At 38.8% G+C, this 25,956-nt stretch overlaps 1 protein-coding gene across 6 annotated transcripts in view; it reads right to left on the reverse strand.

The window, feature by feature from the left end:
* Positions 1-25,956, reverse strand: part of Zeb1 (zinc finger E-box binding homeobox 1) — a 161,195-nt gene that overhangs the window by 17,866 nt on the left and 117,373 nt on the right. For 5 of the 6 annotated variants that reach the window (XM_027405463.2, XM_027405467.2, XM_027405468.2 and 2 more), the window contains one exon: positions 1,854-2,015. The exons of the other annotated variant lie outside the window; for it this stretch is intronic. In XM_027405463.2, the coding sequence (XP_027261264.1) occupies positions 1,854-2,015 (162 nt within the window). The remainder of the gene's footprint in view (positions 1-1,853; positions 2,016-25,956) is intronic. 6 annotated transcript variants of the gene reach the window in all.

Below are 25,956 nucleotides of genomic sequence, written 5' to 3' on the forward strand. Positions count from 1 at the left end.
ATACTGATTTTTACATGCTCAACCCTAAATAGAACATTAATATTGATCCCCACAAAGTTCAAGGAACAATGTGGAGAAGAAGTGAAGAATGTAAGAGGTACAGGATAGGAAGGAGTGCTGTGAAGTGCTGTCTTCTGGTATGACATGGCCATTGCTCTCATGACATCACAGTGGCTATAGTTGTTTGTATATTACTCTCTAATGCAAATATTTTGCTAATTTAGAGCGGTTAGCCCCAGCTCCCTTTACCAGGTTTACTGTACTGACCGGTAACAAGAAGCTTCATAAGGCTGAACATAGTGGGTTGATTTATGGAACAAATCTGTATGTTTGTATTTTTCTTTCATCAAGAAAGTTTTATATACATTCATTATGTTTAACTTTTTCCCATTCCTCTTCTATTTCTATTATAACCTTCTGAATCTTTGAGTGAAATGAAAACATTTTAGAAACAAATAGCCAGGAATTGAAAGTAGAAACAGAGTCTTCCAGTAATAAAACAATAGTGCCTTAACAGAGCACAAAGCTCTAATTAGTCAACTGACTCACAGAGACCCTTGAGTTGGCATCTACATTCTTCAAATCCACCTGCTTAGCATGCTAGAGGAGTAGTCCTTGGATGTCCTACACTTACTTTCATTACAGGAAATCCTGTCCATTCTGGACTGAACCATGTTTCTTCTCTTCACCCCTCCCAAAACAGGATCTTACTAGGAAGCACAAGATGGCTTTGAACTCATGATTCCTCAGCTCAGCTTCCCTAGTGCTGGAATTATGTGTACATGAGCACACTTGGTTCTTGATTTAGCAAAGATACAGTTGACTACTGATTCAACAAAAGATACAGGTCTTTACACTTGACTATACCATCTTTGTTGTTTTTAGATAAGATTTTATGTAGCTCAGGTGACTGGCCTCCAGCTTACTCTGTGGTTAAGGCTGGCCCTGAACTTCTGATCTCCCTGCCTCTATCTTCTAAGTGTGAGGATTCTAGGTGTGTGCCACCTGGAATCAATTTACTTCATTGATTGAAATAAGGATTGAACTGAAGTCTTGGCGCATGCTAGGCAAGTGCTATACCAACTATGTGTGCCACATCTCGGCTCCCTGTTTTCTTTTTTCATGCCATCTTTTCTCAATTTCCTCAAAGAAGTTCAAAGTTGATTGTTTGAATATTAAACTAAATCTATCCACTCAATGGAGAACCCCAGAAACTTGAAGATGCATTTAGGAAATTAACACTCGATGAATCTTGAAAATTTCAAGAACCTGCCTAGTTCTTGGTATAAATATGACATCAAATTACCCATAGTTACATGTGTATTATGTGTAGTAATTACACATACTTACATGTGATTTGCATTTGATTATTATTCTTGAAAGGGGAAACTGGGGCCTATTTCTGATTAGGAGTGCTAAACACTTTTTTTTTTTATTGTAGTTTTACCATTCTTTACTCACTGAGAATTTACACTGGAGCTGACTAAAGCCCATCTAAAGAAACTACTGTGCCCAAGTTTGTATGCTTTCAACCAAACCACCATATTTCATGGGCTAAAAGAATATTAACAAACAAAAATAATCAAAGGATAGAATGAGTCAAGTTCCTTTTCACTTCTGTCAGCAGCTGCCATCTCAATGGGAAGTGATCCAGGCACTGTAGAGATGCCTGGTGTGACTGTGCCCAGTGTGTCCAGGAGCAGTCAACAACACTGTGCTGACTCTTCTTGAGTACCTACAGTTTTTTGTTCTCATATGTGTTCCCTTTAGTAGAAATATGTTCCCATAATAGAGTAATAGAACTAACAATACTTTGACTTGAGAAAGGAAACCACGGGCTAAACTGTACTCACCATTTTCGTCTTGACCGCTGGCTTCTGGCGTGCCCTGCCGCTGGTCCTCCTCGGGCGCCTCAGGATAAATGATGGCTGTGTCTTGTTGTTGTAGGAACTCTTCCACATTAGGATCATGGTTTTGCTCATTTTCTGCATCTGAGTCGCACTCGTCATCTTTTACTGAAAGAAACATACTCTCTATAAAAAGCTAGTTTACCATCAATTTGTTTTAAAGTTTTTCTAATAATTTATTTATCTTGATACATATGATTCTTCTTGAAACTGCAGGGCACATACCTGAAAGCTAAAACTGTGTCCTATTTATTTTTGCAATCTATTCAGTATTTGCTTTATAGAGTTCAAGTGCTGTAAATGTCTGAAATTCTCAATGTCCCCTTTAAGCTTCAGAGCCACACCTCATCCCACATCACTAATAGTGAACTCAGAGAAAGGAAGAGATCTGAAAGAATGTTTCTCACTTAATGACAAACCAAGGGAAAATATATCTTAGTTGTCTAAGTTCATTCCTTAGTTACCTATCATGACATTTAAAGTCATACCTTGACTCTGAGTCATTACCACACACACCAGCCTTTGAATTGAGTTGTGTGATTACCTAGAAAGTAATCATCTGTAGCTAGACATCTAATATGAGTCAAAGGTATCAATCGGTAAAACTGCATTTCAAAACAAAGCTATTCCTTCTTGGCTTCTGCCTCAATAAGCATTTGGTTTAATCATGGTGTTATGGTAGGGGCTTTGAGTTCAAAGGTTTAAGAGAACCAGAATGTCTTCCCTTTGGAATGGTGACCCAGGATGCCCTGGGACCTCTAAGCTAGCACTGTTGCTCCATGGTCCCTGTTTTCTCCACTGGCTCTAGAGGACATCGCCTCCTCCATGCTGTGACTAATGAGTCCACATAGACTTGCTTATAGACTTCAGGTTAGATTTTATGTTATTTTATAGATTATATACAGTTAGATTTGCCGAGATAGGTACACCTATTTTTCTCAAATAGCTGTGAAAATTTTTACAATTTATAATTCTTTAATGGTAATACTTTCCACATCCTAGTAACAAAGATATATATTATAGTATATGTGTGTGCACACACATGTGCACACACACCACACCTATACACCTACACACACACACACACACACACACACACACACACACACACACACACACACACACACAGGAATACTGAGTTTTTCGACAGCATCTGCTTTTCAGAACCACACAGTCCATACCTTATACTTCAGGAGGGTCTGGTATGCTTTTACAGTACACTGAGTGTCTGCACTCATCTGGAGACAGAGATCTGCCTAACTTATAAAAGGTAGATCAATCATTTATATAATCTTAATCTTGACTTCATTACCAGCTAATCTATACAATGTATTTATTGTATACTTTTAACTTATGATTTGTTTTTAATACATTTCCTATTGAAGTTTTTATATGATCCCTCAAAATGTACAGACACAATTATCTGAGCTGAGAAACTGAAGGCCTGCCCTGTTCTTCTTATAGGAAGGCTGCCTATGTGGTCTGGTATGATGGTGATGACTGGCTTTGCTAAATTAGGCTCCTTGGTAGAAATTCCCTAGAAACTGGTGAAATAAAGTACTGATAAAAGTATAGTATATGCAGAAAGACACAGGATTTTTAAAATGTTCAGGCAAAATTCTGAAATTAATCATATTTCAATTCCACCAACCAAAAAAGGCATCTCTAAGTCAATGGAGAGGAAAAAGACTCAAAATGTCAGTTAGCCGGCACTGTTAGCCTACTAGGAATAGTCAAATCTTCCTGCTATTACAGAAATGAGCAAATGATGTGAATCTAGGAAGCAAATCCAGTTGTAAGTTTGTGATAAAATGTTTAAAATAATTCATTGGCAAATAAATGCATCTTATGATGGTGCACCCTCCTGAAGCTGTAGAAAGAAACAACAGAGTTAACACAAAAACCAATTATTTCATCTTATTTGAGAATAAGGTTATCTAGTGCTAAACAGAACCAGAAACACAGTTTGCATGGCACATTTTTGATTTTTAAGATAACATCACCAGGTGTGGTGGTTCATAACTGTAATTCCAACCCTCAGGAGGCTGAGGCAGTTGGATCATCATGAGTTCTAGGCTATCCTGGGCACCCAAATGAGACCCTGTGTCAATGTCCCATCTCCCCCCGAACAAAACAGGAAGGAAAAGATGATAGAGCAGGCAGAGAGGGAGAGAGGCAGGAAGAAGACAGTGGTCATGCTAGCACTCAGCAGGGAGTCTCTGGAGGATTCTGAGTTCAAATCTGGCCAGAGCTATGTAGCAGCATATTCAAAAACACCAAAAAAGTTAATAATTACTGAAATAAAAATATTTCAGTTCTTTTATTCTCATCAACAGTAACATTTTTCCTTTAGTTTACCCTTAGGTGAGACTGAACAGTATTGGTTGTCTAGAATTACAGGACTATCAGCATGGATTAGAGAGATACTTAACACAAAACTAACAGGGTTATTTAGCCCTCAGGATAAAGTTTTAAAGATTTATTTTAATGCATATCTAATATATTTGTGTTCTGATTAACTCTGAAGCTGTAACTGGAAAGAAAGAAGTCAAACTTTCACTATTTGCAGATGACAAGATAGTCTACATTACTGACCTGAAAAACTCTACCAGGGAACTCCTACAGCTGATAAACACCTTCAGCAAGGTAGCAGGATACAAAATTAACTCAAAAACATCAGTAGCCCTACTATATACAGATGATAAATCCAATGAGAAAGAAATCAGGGAAACATCCCTTTCACAATATCCACAAGCAATATAAAATATCTTGGGGTAACACTAACCAAAAAAAGTGAAAGACCTGTACAATAAGAACTTTGAGACCTTAAAGAAAGAAATTAAAGAAGATACCAGAAAATGGAAAGATCTCCCATGCTCTTGGATAGGTAGAATTAACATAGTAAAAATGGCAATCCTGCCAAAAGCAATCTACAGATTCAACGCAATCCCCATCAAAATCCCAACAAAGTTTTTCACAGACATTTAAAGAACAATACTCAACTTTATATGGAAAAATAAAAAACTCAGGATAGCCAAAACAACTCTTTACAATAAAGGATCTTCTGGAGCCAGCACCATCCCTGACTTCAAGCTCTTCTATAGAGCCATAGTTCTGAAATCAGTTTGGCATTGGCACAAAAATAGACAGATAGACCAATGGAATCAAATTAAAAACCCTGATATTAACCCATGTACCTACGAACACCTTATTTTGACAAAGGTAACTTGTTCTTGCTGCTGAAATTAAAAAGAAATTTCTGCTCCGAGAGCGCACACACATACACACATATTTGTATATACATACATCCAAAAAACAACCTGCTGAGTCTATATAATATTACCTGTGTGTATGTTTTCAGGGCTGACCATTTGCCACTGGACAACCAAAGCATATTTCCTTATAGAGAAATATGATAGTTGATTAAGAATACTTTTTAAACAGAAAACACATGTTAGCACAAAACCCTATTTGGTATACAGAGATCAGATATGCTAGAGATTATTTACTTTTTATATAAAATACAAAATCTGAGGTGCTAATTAACATGTTTAAATTTACACACTATAAAATTTGGATGCCACTAACTCAGGATTGCTGAGGGCTCAATGCTGTGGTACAATGCTCGTTAATACTGTGCCTGGCACATGGGAAGTACTATTACTGTGAGCTAGCTATTTTTGTCAAAGCAGCACTCACCAGATGAACACCCTAATTCTACAGCTAACATTCTTCTCAATAAAAAATTAGGGTTAAGACATGGACAGCTTTGCCAAAGTCCCATGGGAAAGTATCCCTGCTAGCACACATGACTTGATATCAGGTGTCTCTATCACACCCTGGGTTGCTTGCATTAAACTGCACTGTGTTCAGGAATTTACCATGCATGGTTTCAGGCTGACACGAGCAATTTGTATTTCATCCATCTATTTTAAGTGTTGGGAAGTGCACATGATGAAAAGGTCAACTATGAAGCAAATCTCCTGTAACTATGTATATAACCCCTAAAGTGATGGGAAAATGCAACATCCAGTAATTCAGTTGAGAACCACTGCTGTAGAGAGGGACATTTCATTAGGGGAAGAGGTCTGGCATTTTGGTAGCCACTGTGGCTAATTCTCTGCTTTCTACACATGGTTTTATGAATGGAGGAAATCTATGTGTTAGTACTGCAAACTGAAAGAATTGTTTTTATAGTGAAGATCAAGCTGTGAGATAAAACATGAGCCTGGAGCTATAGGTGTGTTGTTTGGTGGTATTTTGTCTGGAAGAGGGGATGGTCCTGTAACTCTGGTAATACTATATCTATAAATCATCGAAGTTATTAAAGGCAACAAGCACAAGCAGCCCTCTTTTGTGTTCACAAGTGTAATGTTTTAACTCAAAACAAATACTTTATAAATATTTCATGACATTATTATTTTACTAATACTAAATGTCAAGTTTAATTACCTTATTTGATCTGTAAGATAGCATGACAAATATTTGATAACAAGAAGACCTGAATACATTATTCATGTAAGTTACACATGGCCAAGGTAAGGGACAAAAAAATAGTAGGCAATTGGCCCAACTCCTCATATACTTCATTATTAATTAATTATTTGGAATTCAAAGTTTACTTTCTGTTTGAAGGAAATGATGATTGTGTAGTGATACTGCTTATGGAACAACGACACCTGTTTTGGTCACTTGCAAGCTAGAGATGACTTATGGATTGCCCTGAAGACTCTTTTTTTGTGTGTGGATTTTTTGAGACAGGGTCACTCTGTGTAGCTTTGTAGACCAGGTTGACCTTGAACTCACAGAGATCCACCTGCTTCTGCTTCCTGAGTGCTGGAATTAAAGGCGTGCACCACCACTGCCCAGCTTTAAGAAAAAACATAATTGAAATAACATGTTAGGAATATCTAAACCAAGGCTGAGCTTATATTTCATATATTTCATACACACACACACACACACACACACACACACACACACACACACACATGCACACACATCATTTTGTGGAAAGTACATCTTTATAGAGTTTGTTGGTTTGGTTTACATCCTAATGGCCCTGCCTGGCTTATGGGCCGCAGAAGAATGCTTGATGTCACCATATGTGATAGATGACTGGAGCTTCCCTTTTACTCTTTTGCTTCTCAGCTTTGGCCTGAATCCATTACAGTGGGGATAGTCTTAAGTCTCGGGAATATGTACTTTTAGTCACCCAAAAGCAAGTTCCCTTGTTTACTATAACTGCATTTCATTTTGGTCACTGCAATCACAGAGTTTAAAGGAAAAAAGAAGCTGATTCTTGTTTGTTGTGATATGTTCACTCAACTCATCAATGCTCATGACTATCATCTAGTTTACAGAGAACCCAAGACACTGCTATTTCCTGTCTTCTGCTGTGGATAACTCAAAGCACGTTGGCACTAATGACCTGGTTCAAGGTAGTCATGATGTCTGTACTTTTCTAACTTTGATAAAAACATCATATATGTTCAAAGTGCCATTTAAACACTTGTTTCTTGGATTATCTTTAGATTATATTCATCATATGTACAGAATAGAAAACATGTATTATAAAAACCTGTAGTTTTATATTGTATTTAAATCACATTAACATCCAGGTTTTTTTGTAGTGCCCCAATGCTAAAGTTATTAACCAGTTAAGGAGGACAAGATAAAAGATGAGGAGATAGACTAAACTCAGGATCCACGAATGCAAAAGCCAGTGTCACCAAAACAAAACAAAAAACCAAAAACCTCTACCAAGGCAAGTAATGGGCCTACCTGCCCATCCTGTGCCACCTCCCTGAACTTCTGGCCCCAAGATTCCTTGCCTTGCCTTTCTTGACCAAAGCAAAGAACAAGGCATTGAGACAGATCCACACTTCTAGCTTCTGAAATATGAATAGGAACTGAGTTCAGATTATATTTTATTTTGAATTTTTCCTTTTAAAAATGTATAGTGTGCTTCTGAAAATACAGCTTTATAAAGAAATCAGACAGCTTTGTCGTGAAGACATCACAAAGAAACAAAATCAGACCAGTTTTGGAACTAATTCTGGAAATACACTTCTTTTAGAGTTATAGGTTAAGTGTACTTTACCTGGATTGCTTTTACCAGAAGTTCACATTGAGATTTCAGATTTTTCAATATTGATGCAAATAAATGAGATAGCTTTGGGATAGAAGCAAATCTAAATATGAAATGTTTGTTTTGTATATACCTTATATATACGCAGCCCTATTCTTGGAGCACCACAGCTGGGCTCTGACTAGTTATGAACTCTATCATCACACACAATGTTTCAGATTTTAGATTTCTAACCCAAGGAACATACCACACCGGGATGCTGGAGTCTTAAGGGAGAATACCTTTATTTACTGGTGGAAGCAGCAGAGAACCCCCCCACCCCCCATTTCTTCTCCAAATTACATATTCCCAGGCTCCAGGCACTGCATGAGAAATTTCACAAACTCTTTGTATTAATTTCCACAATGGCACATTTTATAAGTTAAAAAGCAAAACAAAACTATCCTGGCGAAACCAACAACTTGCCAGACACAGCCACTTGGGAGTACAGTTTGGACGCAGGTTGGCCTGACTGTCACACCCTGCTCTTCAAACTGGAGGTAACCACGAGCAGGACTGAACCAAACCTTGCTATGCCCCTAACTCACACACACAAAGCACTCCAGGGTTTGTTTCATTGTTCATTATCATATCAACTGATTCATTATAACAAATAGAAATGGTGGTTTGTTATTCTCACATTCCGCCTCTGGATTCACAGTGGGCTAATTATAATATTTGATATGGAATAGATTTAGAATAAAGATATTATAAATACATGTCTACATTAGGGCAGGAAGAAAATTTGTTTTCTACATTCAGGTACATTTAAATTATCATAATTTAGGAATGTGCATTCACAAAAGAACTTTTTAATTGGAGTAGAATACATATCCCAATTATAATCAGAATACTCACAAAATTATATTAAATAGCACATTTATTTGTACCTAATTAAATTCCACTGAAGATGTCAGAGAAAAATTCTGACTTTGATTTCTCTTAAGTTTGACTGTTGAGAAGCAGAGCACTGATCACATACCTGAGCACCTGTTAGAACACCCATTCTCTAAGTCTGTGGATTACTTAGCATGCCAAGACCTCAGCATGCCCTCCTGCAAGTTTGGCCTCTCCTCCGCACTTCTTTTGCTTTTTTGAGGACAAGGTCTTACACTGTAGCCTAGGCTGGCTTTGCTTCAGCCTCTGAGTGTTGGTATTACGTTATAGGTATGGCCTACCAAGCATGGCCAGCAGATTTTCTTTCTTTATTAGCCTTTACATTAATACTTAAGGATAATCATTATATGAAAAGCAGTTAAAATATTTCAGTAATTTCAAATAAATATGGAAATGCTGTCTAAAATAGATAGTTATGAGAAATAATTCTTAGTTTGTAACTCCCCCTGGCAAAATGACAGTTAGGATTTACAGAATTATAGGATAGGCAGCATGTCTGCTATGTGTCTGCAAACTTTGAAGCATTCATTCTTTGTTCCTTCTTTTTATTGTCTTTATCTCATTCTTTCTTTTTAATGCATCTACTTAAAACATAATGGTAATATGGTAAATGTATAATTAAAAGATGGTTATCATTACTTATTGTGCATGTCTTTCATTTTCTTCAGCTGAAAAACAAAACAGTGACTACTTGCTAACATAATATGAACACTGATATCAATGGTATAATTAGCTTTTGAATATTACTGGTTTTTCTATTTATAGTTATTATAGCTAACTAAAAATCTATCTGTGATTCAATTAGGTAATTTCTCCATTTATTCTCCTTCATTGCTCCTTGGTGTAAGACTCCCTATGCTCTTTAGATGACCAATTAAAATACTTCAGTATCTATTTCCAGAGTTTTATTACTCATGATTTTATTCTTGGCACTTTATTTTTAAATATTATTTTTAATAGACAAAGTAGCACATATATTTATGTGTGGGTGGAGGTTTATATTGGGTGTCTTCCTCAGTTCCCTAGTCTGTCCTTCCTTCCTTCCTTCCTTCCTTCCTTCCTTCCTTCCTTCCTTCCTTCCTTCCTTCCTTCCTTCCTTGTTTTTAGCCAAACCCTATTTTTTTCCTTTTAAATTTAGAAACAATTTTATTTTACATATCAATCCCAGTTCCCTCTCCCTCCCATCCTCCCACTGACCCCCCCCATCCCACCTTCCAGCCACTCCCCAGGGAGGGTGGGGCTTTCCATGGGGGATCAGCAAAGTCTGTCGCATCATTTGGGGGAGGGTCTAGGCCCTCCTCCGTGTATCTAGGCTAAGAGAGTAGCCCTCCATGGGAGAATGGACTCCTAAAGTCCATTTGTGCACTACGGATAAATACTGGTTCCACTGTCAGAGGTCCCATAGATTGCCCAGGCCTCCTAACTGACACCCATATTCAGGAGGCCTGGTTCAGTCCAATGCTGGTTCCCCAGCTGTACGACTGGGGTCCATGTGCTCCCACTTGGTCAGGTCAGCTGTTTCTGTAGGTTTTTCCAGCATGGTCTTGACCCCTTTGCTCATCCCTCCTCCCTCTCTACACTGGATTCCAGGAGTTGGGCTCAGTGCTTAGCTGTGGGTCTCTGCTTCTGCTTCCATCAGCTACTGGATAATGGCTCTAGGATGGCATTTTAAAGTAGTCATCAATGTCATTATTGGGGAAGGGCATTTAAGGTAGCCTCTCCACTATTGCTTAGATTCTTAGGGTCATCCTTGTGGATTTCTGAATATTTCCCTAGTGTCAGATTTCTCTTTAATAAGGTATCTATTTTCTTGCTCTCCTCTATTCTTCCCCTGCCTCATTCCTCCTGATCCCTCATGTTCTCCTCCCCCCTCCTCTTCTCCCTTTTCTTTTTCCTACCTCCCTCTCTCCACTCTCCCCGCCATGCTCCCAATTTGCTCAGGAGCTCTTGTACCAGCCTACAATCCACACCTCCAGAGAAGCTAGGAAACAAGGAGGACTCTAAGAGAGACATACATGGTCCTCTGGAGACGGGGAAAGGGACAAAACCATATTTTTCAAGACAGGGTCTTTCACAGAACCCGAGCTCCTCATTTAGCTACACTGGCTGCCAGTGGGTGCAGTGATGTTCTCCTCTGCCTGCTAGTGGTGGGATTACAGGTGCACACTGCCACACCTAACTTCTCTATTTTTTCAAACATGGGTTATGGGCATGGAACTCAGGTTCCTGGGCTTGTGGGCAAGCACTTTACGACCCAGGCCTTCTACCCAACCCAGTACCAGGTGTCCTTATGGCACTTTCATAATGCTTAGTGTGGTTGTTTTCCCCTCAAATCCCCCCCCAACCCATTCTTTTCTCCCATCTTCCTTCCCACCCCATGTACTTCCTTTTCCAATTCCTCCCCATACCCTACTTCTTCCTTATAGCTTATCCATCCCCTCCACTTCATGGCCTCTTCCTAGTCTCCTGACCTCTGCTCATACTCACTCCCACACGAATAAACAGATACAGAACTCAGGAGCTAGAGGAGCTAGGTCTGAACATGAGGGAGAACACGTGGACACTGTGTTTCTGAATGGGCATTACTGATCTTAATATAGTGTTTTCTACACATTTTCCTGCAAATTGCATTTTTTTTTATGTGTACACATATCACATTTTCATTTTCCATTTAATTTGTTGATGGTCATTTGACCTGATTCCATTTCTTTGCCATTGTAAATAGAGAAGCAATGACCATGGATGTGCAGGTGTTTCTGTGGTAGGGTACATAAGAGTCCTTTGGCCATATGTCCAGGAGTGGTAGAGCTCAGTCATAATGGAAGTTCTGTCTTTGGTTTCTGAGAAGACGCCACAGTGATTTCTATAGCAGTTGAACCAATTTATACTCCTACCAACAGTGTGTGTGGGTTCCTATTTACCCATATCCTTGCCAGCATTTGTTATCATTTGTTTTTGTGATGATAGCTATTCTGACTGTAGTGAGTTAGAATCCCAAAGTAGTTTGAATTTGTATTCCCCTAGTGACTAAGGATGGCAAACACAAGTATGGACTGACCATTTGTTTATATTTCTTCTTCAGAGAACTATCTGTTCAATTCATCAGCACTAGCACATTTATTGTGTGCTGTGTTTAATTTTTGCAGCTCTTAATATATTCTAGATATTAATCCCTTCTCACAATTATACCCAGCAAAGATTTTCTCCTGTTTCTTCTGCTGACAGTTTCCTTTGCTTTAAAAGCAGAAGTGTCTACTCTTTTCCTCATTTGGGGTTGAAATTTTGGTTGAAGAACTGAAAACAGCTGATTTAGTGAGGAGAGAAACTAGTGTGATGGTGGCTTAACACATGTGTACACTTCATTCGCTACACAACAGACAGACCCCAGCAAGATTCCCCTTCCTGTTTTTTCGCAGGCCTAGCGCGAGGGTGGCTCATAGAGGCAGCACTGCAAAGCGTGTGCACCAGTCTCCTTTCTGGGGAAGACACACGAGCATTCTCCCCCTGGGTTTCACTTCTAGTTCTGGGAATACTAAAATCTAGATATTGTACATAGATATTTTTTCTATCAGACAACAATGTCCATTCCTTATTACTGGTTACCTAAATGCAAATTTATAAAGTAACAAGATGGGCTGGAGACTTGGCTCAGAAGTAGAACACTTTCCTGGAAAGTGTAAGGAAAAAAGGGAGAGGAGGAGAAAAGTGGAACTAGGAGAGTGTTCCTGAGGCTTTTTGTCTAAATTCCAAAGTGAATATATAATAAACAAGAGAAACTTCTTAAAGACTTTTCATTTCAAGTAATGCAAATATAGCCTGATAAGTAAGTTTTATGATACTTCTGATGAATTAAAAGGAACAACCTATGATACACACAGTAATCAGATGAATCACTAAGAAATTATGGAAAGTGAAAAAAAGCTGATCCAAAAGTTTATACTGCATGAGTTTATTATATGTCATTCTTGAAATGATGACAAAAATGAACCCGTTAGTGATTGCCAGGGACTAGTGATGGTGTGGAGAGAATGAGGGATGGGGTGGATAGAGACTCAAATCCTTGAAGTGGTCCTTGTAGAGTTGTGTCTTGATTATGAGTATTAAGTGTCAGTATTTTGGTTGTGATTTCGACTGCAACTCTGCAGGATTGCGGGAACCCATGTAAAGGGCACACAGAATCTATCTGAATTTTTATGAATCTATAACTTTGTGAATTTCTACAAATATGTAATTACATAAAATTAAAGTTCAGTTAAAATAGGTCAAAGAAAAATAACAGAAACATAAAGCCAAAGGAGTAACACATGTTAGTTTAGCCATCAGATAATTCCTGGTAAGGAAAAACAAAGACAGCAAACACAATTCATTTTAATTAAAAATCTAGAAGATTTGCTTGCAATTGGGGGGCAGAAACTGTCAAAGTCAGGATTTGTTATTAGCCCATGTGCTGAACTCTAAAACCTGAAATTTAGACTCATCTGCCTGTAATCACTTCAGATTGTTCATGGAAACTTTCATAACCATCTCTGAGCGTCAGTGAAAGGCCTGCATCATCTTTTCCATACCTGGCCCAACAATACTGACCTGCTGAGGGAAACCATAAAGAAAGCAAATGCCAGCAAATTCCTGAATTCAAACTAAAAGTGTTGAAACTTTAATTGGGAATAATATATTTCACTGTGTAGTTTTCCAGGCTATTTCTTCTTTTTGCACTTTGTATCTTCTAGGTTTTAATTCTATACCAATTATCTGTGGTACAGGTTGAACATGGCGAATTTGAAAATCCAAACCTAAGTTTCAGATGTCAGGGCACTTTATGCTAGCATCTCAAGATCTGAAGAAACTCAGATGCAGAGTACTCAACCTGTGTATCCCACTGGAAAACCTCAGCAATTGTAGCTCATGATGTCCGTGAAGACCTGCTGACTGGGACAAAGATGAAACAAGAAGCAAGGTTTGGCTGAGATGAAGAAAGAACTACTCCATGTTTCCTGTCAAATGTTGCTGATGAAAGTTGGGAAAATGACAGAGTGGCACCTGCAGATGCTTGGAGGTAAGTAACAGCAGACATTCTGGAGAAGGTACTGAAGTACCACCAAGGAAATCCCCCTCCCCCTCCACACACAAGGCAACTGAGTGTCCTTTGGCCAGGTGGGACACTCCACTTTAATCTTATGGACCAGAAAGGGCTCAAGGAAGAGAAAACAACAGTTTCTCTTCCATGCCCTGAGGTGGTTTTAAGGTAGAGATGAGACAATGAAGAAGGTGATCAAGGAACCTGAAAACTAAGGGGAAAATGGCTGACTCAACAGCAGGAATCCTCTTCACCTTCCTGTAAGTGTAGCTGCAGGAACGAAGCCAAGCTCAGTATGTAAAGGCCCAGATCTCTGGTTTGATGACTGACAAGGGGAGGTTCCAGGGAAACACATGACAATGGAGATGCTCAGGAAACTGAGCTCATTAGATTGTCAGTCAACTCCTGGATTTATCCCCAGACTGTTCATGATGAATCTGACCAGACATAACACACAAACACAGGATATCTCACTACCTGAATTCCAGACTGACCATTGGGTAGTATTCACAGGACAGATCCAAATAGCACTCTGACTGATGAGGAAACCAGAACCTACAGAAAACAGTTCACTGCTTTCAGCCTACATACAACTGGGTACATTGCCTGCTAAACCTCAATTCTCAAATAAATAAATAAATAAATAAATAAATAAATAAATAGACCAAGAATCTCACACTACTGAAAAAGCTCAGGATTCAACCAAGAGTGATCTGACATGTGGCAAACAACAAAGTGTCAACTTGCAAGGGGAAAAATAAAATCCACAACACAAAGACACAGGCTGGGATTATCAGTTAAACATTTTAAGGCACTGAATATGAAATTACTTTAAGAAATAAGGGCAAACACTTTTGTAGGAGATGGACAAGTCCAGTGTACAGAAGATCCGAAATAAGAACAATGGTTGGAAGCCGTCTTTGTGTGGGGCCTGGAACAAGAGAAGGCTCTTCACCAGGTCCAGGCTACTGTGCAGGCTGTTTTACCACTTAAGACTGTATGATGCAGCAGACCCAATGGTACTCCGTGGAAGATGGTGATTCTGTTTGGAGCCTTTGTCAGGCCCTTATGGGTGAATCACATAAGAAACCTTTGGGATTTTGGAGCAAGACTCTACCGTCATCTATAGAAAACTATTCTTTGAAAAACTGATCCTGGCCTGCTATTGGGCCTTAGTGGAAACTGAATGTTTGACAATGGGGCACCAAGCTACCATGTAACCTGAACTGCCCATCATAGAGTTGGGTGTTATCTGACCCACCAAGTCATAAAATAGGACATACACAGCAGCAATCTATTAACAAATGGAAGTGGTATATATGTGATCAGGCCCAAATAGGTTCTGAAGGCACAAGCAAGTTACATGAAGAAGTAGCCCAAATGCCTAAGGTTTTTACTCCTGTTGCAATGCCATCTGCACCTGATGGGTGTTCCTTAGGATCAACTGACTGAGGAAGAGAAGAGTAGGACCTGGTTTATTGATGGCTCTGCATATTATGTAGGCACCACCCAGAAGGTAACAGTTGCAGCATTACAACCCCTTTCTGGGACAATCCTGAAAGATACCAGCAAAAGGAAATCTTCACAGTGGGCAGAACTTTAGGCAGTAGATATGGTCAGACTGTTTGTTTGGAAAGAGAAATGGCCAGATATGTGATTATTCACAGATTCATGGGCTTTAGCCAATGGATTGGCTAGATAGTCAGGGATTTGGAAAGAGCATGATTGGAAACTTGTCGAGAAAGACATTTGGGTAAGAAGTACGTTGGTGGATCTCTCCAAATGGGTGAAGAATGTGAAGATATTTTTGTCCCATGTATATGCTCATCCAAAGGTGACTTCAGCAGAGGAGGAATTCAGTAATCAAGTAGATAGGATGACCTGTTCTGTGAACATTCAGCCTCTCTCTCCAGCCATTCCTGTCACTGCCCAATGGGCCCATGAGCAAAGTGTCCATGGTGGCAGATACGGAGTTATACATGGGCTCAGCAACATGGACTTCCACTCATCAAGGCTGACCTGGCTACAGTTGCTACTGAGTGCCAAATCTACCAACAACAGAAACCAACATTGAGCCTCAGATACGGCACCATTCCCTGGGGTGACCAGACAGTGACCTGGTGGCAGGTTAACTACATAGAACCATGTCCTCCATGGAAAGGACAACACTTTGTCCTTAATGGAGTAGATACTTATTCTGGTTATGTATTTGCCTTTCTGGCACATAATGCTTCTGCCAAGACCACCATACATAGACTTACAGAATGCCTGTTCCACTGATGTGGTATTCTATACATTGCTGTTTCTGGACCAAGAAATTCATATTATCCCCAGAAGTGTGATAGCAGGACCATGATCATGGAATCCACTGGTCTTACCATGCTCCCCACCATCCTGAAGTACCTGGCCTGATAGAAAGATGGAATGGTATGCTGAAGACAGTAACAGTACCAATTAGGTGGCAGCAGCCTAGAGGGCTGGGGCAGGGTTCTCCAGAAGGTAGTATATGCTTTGAATCAGTGACCAATATATGTATGGTTTTTCCCATAGCCAGGATCCATGAGTCCAGGAATCAAGAGGTAGAACAGGGAATAGTTACACTTATCACCTATAGTGACCCAGTAGGGAAATTTTTGTTTCCTATTCTTTGTGAACTTCAGTTCTGCTGGCCTAGGAGTTTTGGTTCCAGAGCAGGGAGTGCTTCTGCCAGGAGACACAACACACATTCCATTGAACTGGAAGCTCAGACTTTCTCTTGGCCACTTTGGGATTCTGATGTTCTTAAGCCAACAGACTAAGAAAGGAATAACAGTGTTAGGAGGGGCAATTGCTCCAGATTACCAGTGTGAAATGAATTGCTTCTCCATAATGGAGGTAAGAAAGATTATGTCTGAAGTGCAGGGGATCCTTTAGAGTGACTCTTGGTGCTACCATGTCCTGTGATTAAACTCAAGGGGGAAATTACAATAACCTAATCCAGGCAGGATGACAAAGGGCACAGACCCTTCAGGAATGAAGGTATGGGTCATTCCTCCAGGGAAAGAGGTTGAAGGAAATACAAAATGGGTAGTAAAGGAAGGTATTTATAAGCACCATCTAAGACCATGTGACCAGTTGCAGAAAAGAGGATTATTATCGACATGAGTAACTGTCATGTTTTGTTAATGTATTTGTACAGATATTTGCATTTTCTTCCCTTAATTTACCATTTGATATAACATCAATTAAGAGAACATCAATGGTTATCATATTTAAGTTTAAGATACTAAAAGAATGTCCCTTAAGGGACACTGCCACCTATTCTAAATTTATAAAGCATTTCTAATTGTATGAGGGATAGTTATATCACATCAGGTGTAATTATGGCCTGGTTAAAAATACAATGCATTTTTGAGTGTATGTGGGATAGTTATACCATATTTAGTTATTATTATGATCTAGTTATTGTTTTCATTTGAAAATTAATCATGTGAAGGGCTACTCCTGGTTGTCAACTTGACAACATCTGAAATTAAGGAACGAAGGAATTTTGCTTAATTTGAAGTAGAAAGATCCATTTCTAATTTGGATCTTTGAGATAAGAAGACATGCCTTTAATCCAGATCTTTTGATCTGGAAAAGGCACACCTTTAATCCAGATCTAAAATGGGCCAGGCCTTCTGCTGGAAATCTATATAAGGACATGAAAGAAAGAAGCTTTTACTCTTTGCATGCTTGCCCTCACGTCCATTCCTTTACTTGCATTAGAACTTACTTCTTCGGGATTCCATCATTTATTGAAGACCAACATCTAGCCTTGTGATCTGAGCAACGGCAACTGTTCACAGTCATTGTTGGATTAGCTGGACCACAGCCTGCAAGTCATTCTAATAAGTTCCCTTTCTGTACAGACAGACAGACTCATTTTATAAGTTCAGTGACTCTAGATAACACTGATTAACTCAAGAACCAAAAGGAAACTTCAGAATTAAAATCACAGTGACAGAAATTAAAACAAAACAAAACAGTTAAATGGATATAAAAGAGCAAAGATCAGTGAACTTTATGGTAAAAACAATGAAAAATTATTCAATCTGAACAACAGAAGGATTAACAGATAAAAGAAAAAAACCTCCCAGAAATTAAGTAAAAGACAAAAGCCAATAGGTACAAGAAATTCATTGATTTTTAGAGATAAACTGAGAATAACTTGAGGCCAAGTCCATCATGGAAGAATAAAAATTCAAGTTTAATAATACTCATACAAACAGCCAGTGAAAATGACACGTAACTATCGAAGGACAATGTCTTAAAAGACTACAGATTTATCATCAGAAATAACATATTCAATAAGAAAGTGGAACATTTTTGAAATGTTGAAAGAAAAAGAAATCCTCAGTCAGCTCAAAATTCTATACCCAGTCAAAATTCCTTCAAGAATTTCCCTTACTGGGATTGGTATATAAAATAAGATTGTTTCTAAATAAAAATATTACAAAGAAAAAAATGTAATTTACCTTTAGGAATAAGTTCTAAAGGAAGAATAAATATACTCTTGGAAGAAAATTGGTAGAAGAGGATCATCAAGTAGATGGGGAAATGACATTGTAAGAATACTTACAATGCTGGGCCTGGTGGAGTATACCTATAATCTCAGTGCTTGGAAGATGAGAGCCCGAAATCAGTAGGTTCAATGCTTTGGCTACCATTACTAGTCTGAAGAAGCTAGCTTGAGCTACACTAGGAATAGGGACTAGAAAGATAGTATAATTAGTAAAGATCCCCAGGACCCATGTAAAGGGCCAGGTACTGTGCTGCATGTCTGTAACCCCAGCACCAGAGTGAGCAGGAGCGAGATGGGGGGGATCCCTGGGAGCTTGGAGCTCCCTATGTAGCTTGTTATCAAACTGCCGAGCTCCAGATTCCAGGAGACTCTCTCACAGGATGGAACCTGATAGCAGACCACAGAATCTCTCCATGTGCATGCACGCCCCTTACATAAGCATGCATACATCACACCCATAGCATCAGGAAGAAAAACTACAACAGAAACATGGTGACATGATTTCTACATTCTTTTTGAAGTGGCAAAGACACTAAGTAAAACCTAAGCAGGTTGTGAAGAGTTATGTTTATCTGTTCTAAAATTCTTAATATTTTATTGACTGGGTTAGCCAGAACTCAAAAATGCATCTATTCTAACTTATAAAGTTAATACTAAAATTTATATAGAGATTCAATCAAAACTAAAATAAAGTACAATATTAAATATAATCAGATAATCAAAATGTTATGAAAAGTAGAACAGAAAAAAGTAAAAGAAAACATAACAAAATGGCAAAACCCTAAATCCAAGCATCAAAAGTTGTATTATAATAGATAGTCTAAACAAGCAATTAAGGAACAGACTTTCTCAGACTAAAGTGGAAATCAACCAATCAAACAAACTAAAGTGCCACTTTATCTGCTAGCTACAAAGATTTTATAAAATATAATGATAAAGGCAGTTGAGATAAGATGATGGAAAATCGAATTACACAAACATCAATCAAAAGAAAGCTGGAGTGATTATATTAATATCAGACAAAAGTATGGTGTGGAGCTAAGGACAGTACCAGGGTAACAGAGAAACAGCACACAATGACACTCAATCCAGCTGGAGAATGTATCAATACTGAGTGCACACACATAAAACGTAAGGTATGAAGTCAAATGGACAGAGCAGAAACATACCCCAGCATCAGAAGGAACTCCTTTCATTCGAACAGCTGACAACCACGTAGGGAGAGAACCAGCAAGGATGAAAAACTAGACCACTGTGATGGTGGCCTGACAACTAGATTCACCTGACATTTATAGAATTTCCACCCATCCACAACAGAAGTTACATTCCTACCAAGTACACACAGGACATTCATGAAGATACAAAGTATGTGAGATGATAGGGAGCCAGGGAATGGCTCCATTGGTAAGGTAACTGCCATGCAAACATGAGGATCTGAGCTTGACCTCAGCAGTCACACAAAAACCTGGGCACAGTGGCATGTGACTGCGACCCCAGTATTGGGGAGGCAGATGAGGAGGATCCTGGGGCTTTCAGGTCAGTCAGACTAGCAAATCGTCAAGCTCCAAGTTCAATGAGGAAAAATATCTGATGATGGTCTCTGGGCTGCACACATACACATGTACACACATGAACATGCATACCAAGATGCTCAAGGTGCAAAGTAGTAAGTTTTAAAGACTGGAGTCCTACAAAACACATCTCTGAGATCACAATGAATTAAACTAGATACCAGAATCAGGTTATATAAAAATCTGCAGACATGGAAATAAACACACTTTTAAAGAATCCATGGGTCAAGAGTAAAAATTTAAAAATGTCAAAAATTTTGAGTGACCTTAAATTGGTGCTTAAAGGGACAACTGTAGCATTAAATGCTAATGTTATTAAAAAGCTCCAAGATACCAGGCTTCCATGTAACAGAAATAGAAAAGAAGATGAGAAGAAACAGGTGAAAGGAAACACTAAAAACCAGAAATAAATACCATTAAAAATATAAAACTGGACGCCATTGAAACAAAAGTTGATTCCTGGTAAAGATCGTCACAGTGGAGCCTCTCTGGGGGAATAGTTTGGCCATTTCTTACAATGTTAAATATATTTAATATATACCACAACAATCTTACCTCTAGACATTTCTTCTTTAGATCTGAAAGTGTGTTCACAACCTCCTCAACCCTGTATATTAGTGTTTAGAGGCTTTATCTACATTTCTACACGTGGAAACAATTCATGTGCCCTTAACATGGAACATGGCAGAGGGTGCATCTGGCACATCATACATTGTAATACCATCTATCAACAGAGAGGACCACATATCAGTGCTTAGTGAAAGATAACCTAATGCATATGATTTCACACTAGATGGTTCAATTTTCATGACATTTCCCCAAGGAAAGAAACTATAGAAACGAGTCTAGACTGTGATAGCTAGCATTTGAGTAGGAGGAAGACATAAGTAGGAAAAAGTCACACTTCTAAGTTTTACTGATGGAAAGGTCTTTGTCCTGTATTAAAGTGCACAGGACTGAACATAAATAACAAAAAGATTAATTTCTTAGGTTAACATTTAGAAAAAAACAAGAAAAACTTGATTTTTCTAACTATAGGTTCCATATCTACTTCTATAAATGGAAATGTGGAATTATGTGACTAAAAACTATTTTGCTATCTTAAGTTTCTGATAAATAAAATCTACTGCTGAATATAATTAAGTAATAAACTAATGAGAAATCAAAGTGCTGTTGTGTCTTGTGTGTGATCTCAGCACTCTGAGAGACTGAAACAAGAGGACTGCTTCCAAGTTTGAGACCAGCCTGGGCTATATGTTCAGCTCAGGGCAAATGTGGGTTGTATAGTGAGATTCTGTCTCCAAAAAAATGAAACAAAAACAAATGGTAAATGAAACTGAACCCAGAAAACATGTGGGTACTTTTAGAACAAGAAATAGGGAGCCAGAGATGGAGAGCAAAGGCCAAGAAGGAAGACGCACTATGTGTCTACAAGACTAGCAATATATAACCCATATATGTGCAGGTTACCAATTTTTACCTCTAGTCATGGAAAACATTACAAGTTTTGAATCATCCGGGTAGATCAGTTATTCCTAGTTAACATCCTGGTTCTACCAGGTCCATGAGTCACTTTGGGAGAGAGTTATCATTTCTTTAGTTTTAATTGCCACAAAACTAGGTTATCAGTAACCCCATAGGATTGTCTAAAGACAGAATGAGAACATATATGGAGTATTCAGCCTGATGCCTGACTTACAGTCAATCCTCAATAAGTTATGGCTGCTGTAATGGATCTTAGGAAGACACAGCCATTGTTTAGAGACAATTACCCTCACTACATGTAGAATTTGGAGATCATAGTCTGAAACCTTATGACCTCAAATTAATTCATTCAATTCTAAGAGCAGGGTCAAGTGGATTGACAGTTTCAGGAACAACTTAATTAAGTCATCCATTCACCTGCTCATTATTTGAGAGCTGACCATGAACCAGAAATTGTGCTAGGTGCTAGAACATGACATTACAAAGACTTCATCATTATACTCAAAGAGCAACTTAAGTTGTTAAGAGAGACAGTTACTGTTGAGTGCTGCAACAGGGTGCTACTGGATTGCATGATGCAACTTAATTACTTTTTTATTCTTATTTAAGTTGTCCCAAAGGGATTGATTTAACAAAGGGTGGCATTCAAAATGACAGTGATGGTGAGCAAAATCTGCTAAGTCACATACATTTCCAGACTGTCACGTTCCTTTACTACTGTTCCTTTCAGTGAGTTAAAAGACTTATAAGAAATAATAAGTAACCTGCCTGTACACAAACAAGTCACCATTTTTTAAACCACACATTAGCTAAATGCCAGAAGCCTTGAATCACATGAGTGTCCTATGGCAATGCAGAGGTTAATGGCAAATTCAGACCAGCAGGCTTCAAGCCTCTGTTCACACAACAGTGACTCTGTAACAGTGTCCACTTTTGTATCCATTCCTTCATCTACAAAGCAGGAATGTGACCTGTTTCACTATATGAGGGTCAAACACAGTTTAGAACATGGGCACACAGAACACACACATACAAAGCGTACACTAACAGTGCACTACAATGATTATTAACATCAGGTTGTGATGTGTGGATTGTGGTGACATTTTTAAACAAAAGTGTATGGTCTACACAATAATGCCTTCTCAAAGATGTCTACATTGTAATTCTACCACTCCACAATAATCTTTTTTTTTTCTTGAGACAGGGTTTCTCTGTATTGTTTTGGAGGCTGTCCTGGAACTCCCTCTGTAGACCAGACTGGCTTTGAATTCAGAGATCGGTCTGCCTCTGCCTCCCGAGTGCTGGGATTAAAGGTGTGCACCTAAGTGGTAAAATAGATGTGCAGATGTGATTAAAGTTATAGACCTTGAGATAGGGAGCTTTTCCTGGATTATGTGGGAGGTTGGTTACTCCTTGTAGGCTCTTAACAGTGGAAGAGGGGACAGAAGTGTGGATGATGAAATGGGAATAGTAAGAAAGTTCATCATGGGAGGCACTTGTCTCGTTCTGCTGGCTCTAAAGATTCAGAAAATGGTTGTGATTGTTAATTGACAAGTCAACAGAATCTAGGATCACCTGGGAGATAAGCTTCTGAGCATGCTCATTGGGGGTTATCTTGATTGCTCTAATTGAAGTGTCAAGAGCTGTCCACTGTGGGTGTGTGGGTGGTACCAGTTCCTGGCTGGGGTCCTGAACTCTAACTGGAGAAAGCAAGCTGAACAGCAGCATGTATTTAATCCCTCCCTGTTCCTGACCATGGATATGATGTGTGCCTCAAGCTTCTGTTGTCTCATCTTCCCAGCCTTGATGGGATGTACCTTGAACTTAGAGACAGAATAAACCCTTCTCCCTTAAGTTGCTTTTGTCAGAGTGTTTTATCACAGCAACTGGAAAAGAAACTATGACATGGGTCATAAGCCAAGGAATGTAAGTACCCTCTGGAGGCCAGAAATGGGCTTAAGCCAGCAAGGGAATAATGTCTTTTCTCAACCAAAAGGATGGTACTTCTGTAATGGCTGTAAGAAAACCAAGGTGTATGGTTTAAACCATCAAATGTGTGGTCATTTGTCATGGCAACATAGAAAACACCCAACTGATGAAACACTGTTAGAGCGAGGAGAGGAATGAGGAAAGCAGCTTTTTTTTTTTTTTTTTTTTTTTTTTTTCTATTAGCCACAGGGAAGATTTGGTCTTGTTTCCATTTTGCTGCTTTAGTTTTTCCAGACACTGAATTTGAAACCCAGTAATTAGTGGTTCTTAGCCTTGTTGGAAGCCATGAAAAATACAGAGTGGAATTTGACATGGTAACTGCTCTTAAGATATTTCTTTATGGATGGGCACTGATGGCGTGATCCAACTTCCTACCCATTGCTAGCTTTCTATATGAATGGCATGTTTAGTGTGTACATATTTTCTGTTGGATTTAGTAAAAAATAAGATAGAATACTTCAGAACCACACAGACTTGGTTTGATTATTGGTCTTCCATTTAGCTAATGAGTTAACAGTTAGACCTGTTGTAAGAACAAAAAGACCAATGTACAGAGGGAAGTGATGGATGATTCACCCATTCATGAACACTCATTATTTTTCATAGAGAATGTATCAGCATTGTAGCTGGATATTTGTACCTGACATCCTTTACCTTCAGTGTTTTAGGTAAATGATGTGTTTCTTATAATATGGCCAGACCTGATTTAAAAAAAAACCCAATTAAAAACAAAAACCTTGATTTACATTGACCCCAATTTCAAGTCTTTTTAGACCACACTGAATGTGGCGGTAACTGGGAAAGAGACAAGGGCCACAGGCCTGAGAATGACTGCTCCTCTAACAGTATGTACATTACATAATCTCAACTGTTAGGCTTCAACATTTTCCTTCTGTTCTATTGAAGGTTCATTTAAAAAGTTGCAAATTCAACTTTCTCAGAGAAACAGAACCCAATAAAATGTTGTAAGATTTATTCTAATTGGTATGTTTAAAGGCCTTTAATTTGAAACTTTTTAGACCTATATATAAGTTATAATATAGGAGTTTTGTCTACTCTGTGGTCAGCTCCCCTTATCAGAGCATGCATTAACAAGTACTATAGAAAACATGACATTAGCACGTGGAAAACATCACTGCCAACTGGCTTTCTCCAGCTCCTGTGGAAAACTCTGCTTTCCCTTTCCCTTCTCAACAAGGCACACTTATCTAACACTGCAGTGTGTTCATACCATGTCCTCTTGAAGTTATGGTGACCTGAGACCCTGCTGTAAGGAAAGAACACTTGGATAGCAGAGCAGGAGGCTCTGATCAAGGAAGAGAACCTGGCAGCAACAATGCTGTTAGCAAGCTCTGCCCAGCAGGGTGGATGTTATTCTGTGAAGAAAGCTCCTTTTGTGGTGACTCAAATTCTGTTGATGTTTCAGGACCAGGGTGGTTAGATCAACCATATTCAAACTAACAGATTACCATTTCAAAATTCACATCTTCTTGAGTCTTTATCTCACTGATGCCTGAATTCTTGTAATGGCAAAGAGGTGTTGGAATAAGCACAGTGCTGGTACTGCCTTGGGTCAGGCTTTCAGTGGCTGACATTGACACTAATGTTTCGTGTGGGGCCACACTATCTATTAAAGGAACTCATAATTGTATTTTAGTTCTGTTCTTTTGGCTTTCGGTTGAGCAAGGTTGTCTTAAGCATAGTGGAATATACATAAATCTTTAATTTTTAAAATGAAGTGAGGTAAAGGCTAGCATTCTCACTTTACATAGGTTAGAAATAGAGTTTATATATGAAAACTACATGTGTTAACTGGAAAATTTTGTTTCTAGAAGTTTTAAGTAATTTCCAGTGCTGAGAATATCATCAACAACGTAATGCATGCTAACAGTAGGTCAGTAATAGTTGTACAGGATGAATGTACAACTCTATATATACTGTGACTTGAGTACTAAATTGGCTGTAGGATCATGCTGAACATATTTCTAGGTAGCTTTCATACCATGCAAATTAAAAATTATTGATAGTATCTTGGCTGGCTTTGCTAATTGTAGTATGTTTGTTCAATCTTCATATATAAGTGAAGAAACTGCAGGAAGAGGACATGTGACTGTACATCCCTGTCCACCTCTCCTTTTCCTGACTCCATCACCCCTGTATTTGTCAGGGTTGTCATATGGGGATTTAGTAGAGTGGCTTACAGGCTGTGGCCCAGCTAGTCCAGCCACAGCTGTCTATTAACAAAAAGTTCAAGACTCTAGTTGTTCAGTTCATGAGGCTGGATATCTCAGCTGGTCTTCATTATATGATGGGATCTCAAAGAAGTGGGCTTTAATGCCATTGAGAGCAAGGGAAAGCGA

The sequence above is a fragment of the Cricetulus griseus genome, chromosome 3 (genome assembly GCF_003668045.3).
Source record: "Cricetulus griseus strain 17A/GY chromosome 3, alternate assembly CriGri-PICRH-1.0, whole genome shotgun sequence".
NCBI classification, from domain to species: domain Eukaryota; kingdom Metazoa; phylum Chordata; class Mammalia; order Rodentia; family Cricetidae; genus Cricetulus; species Cricetulus griseus.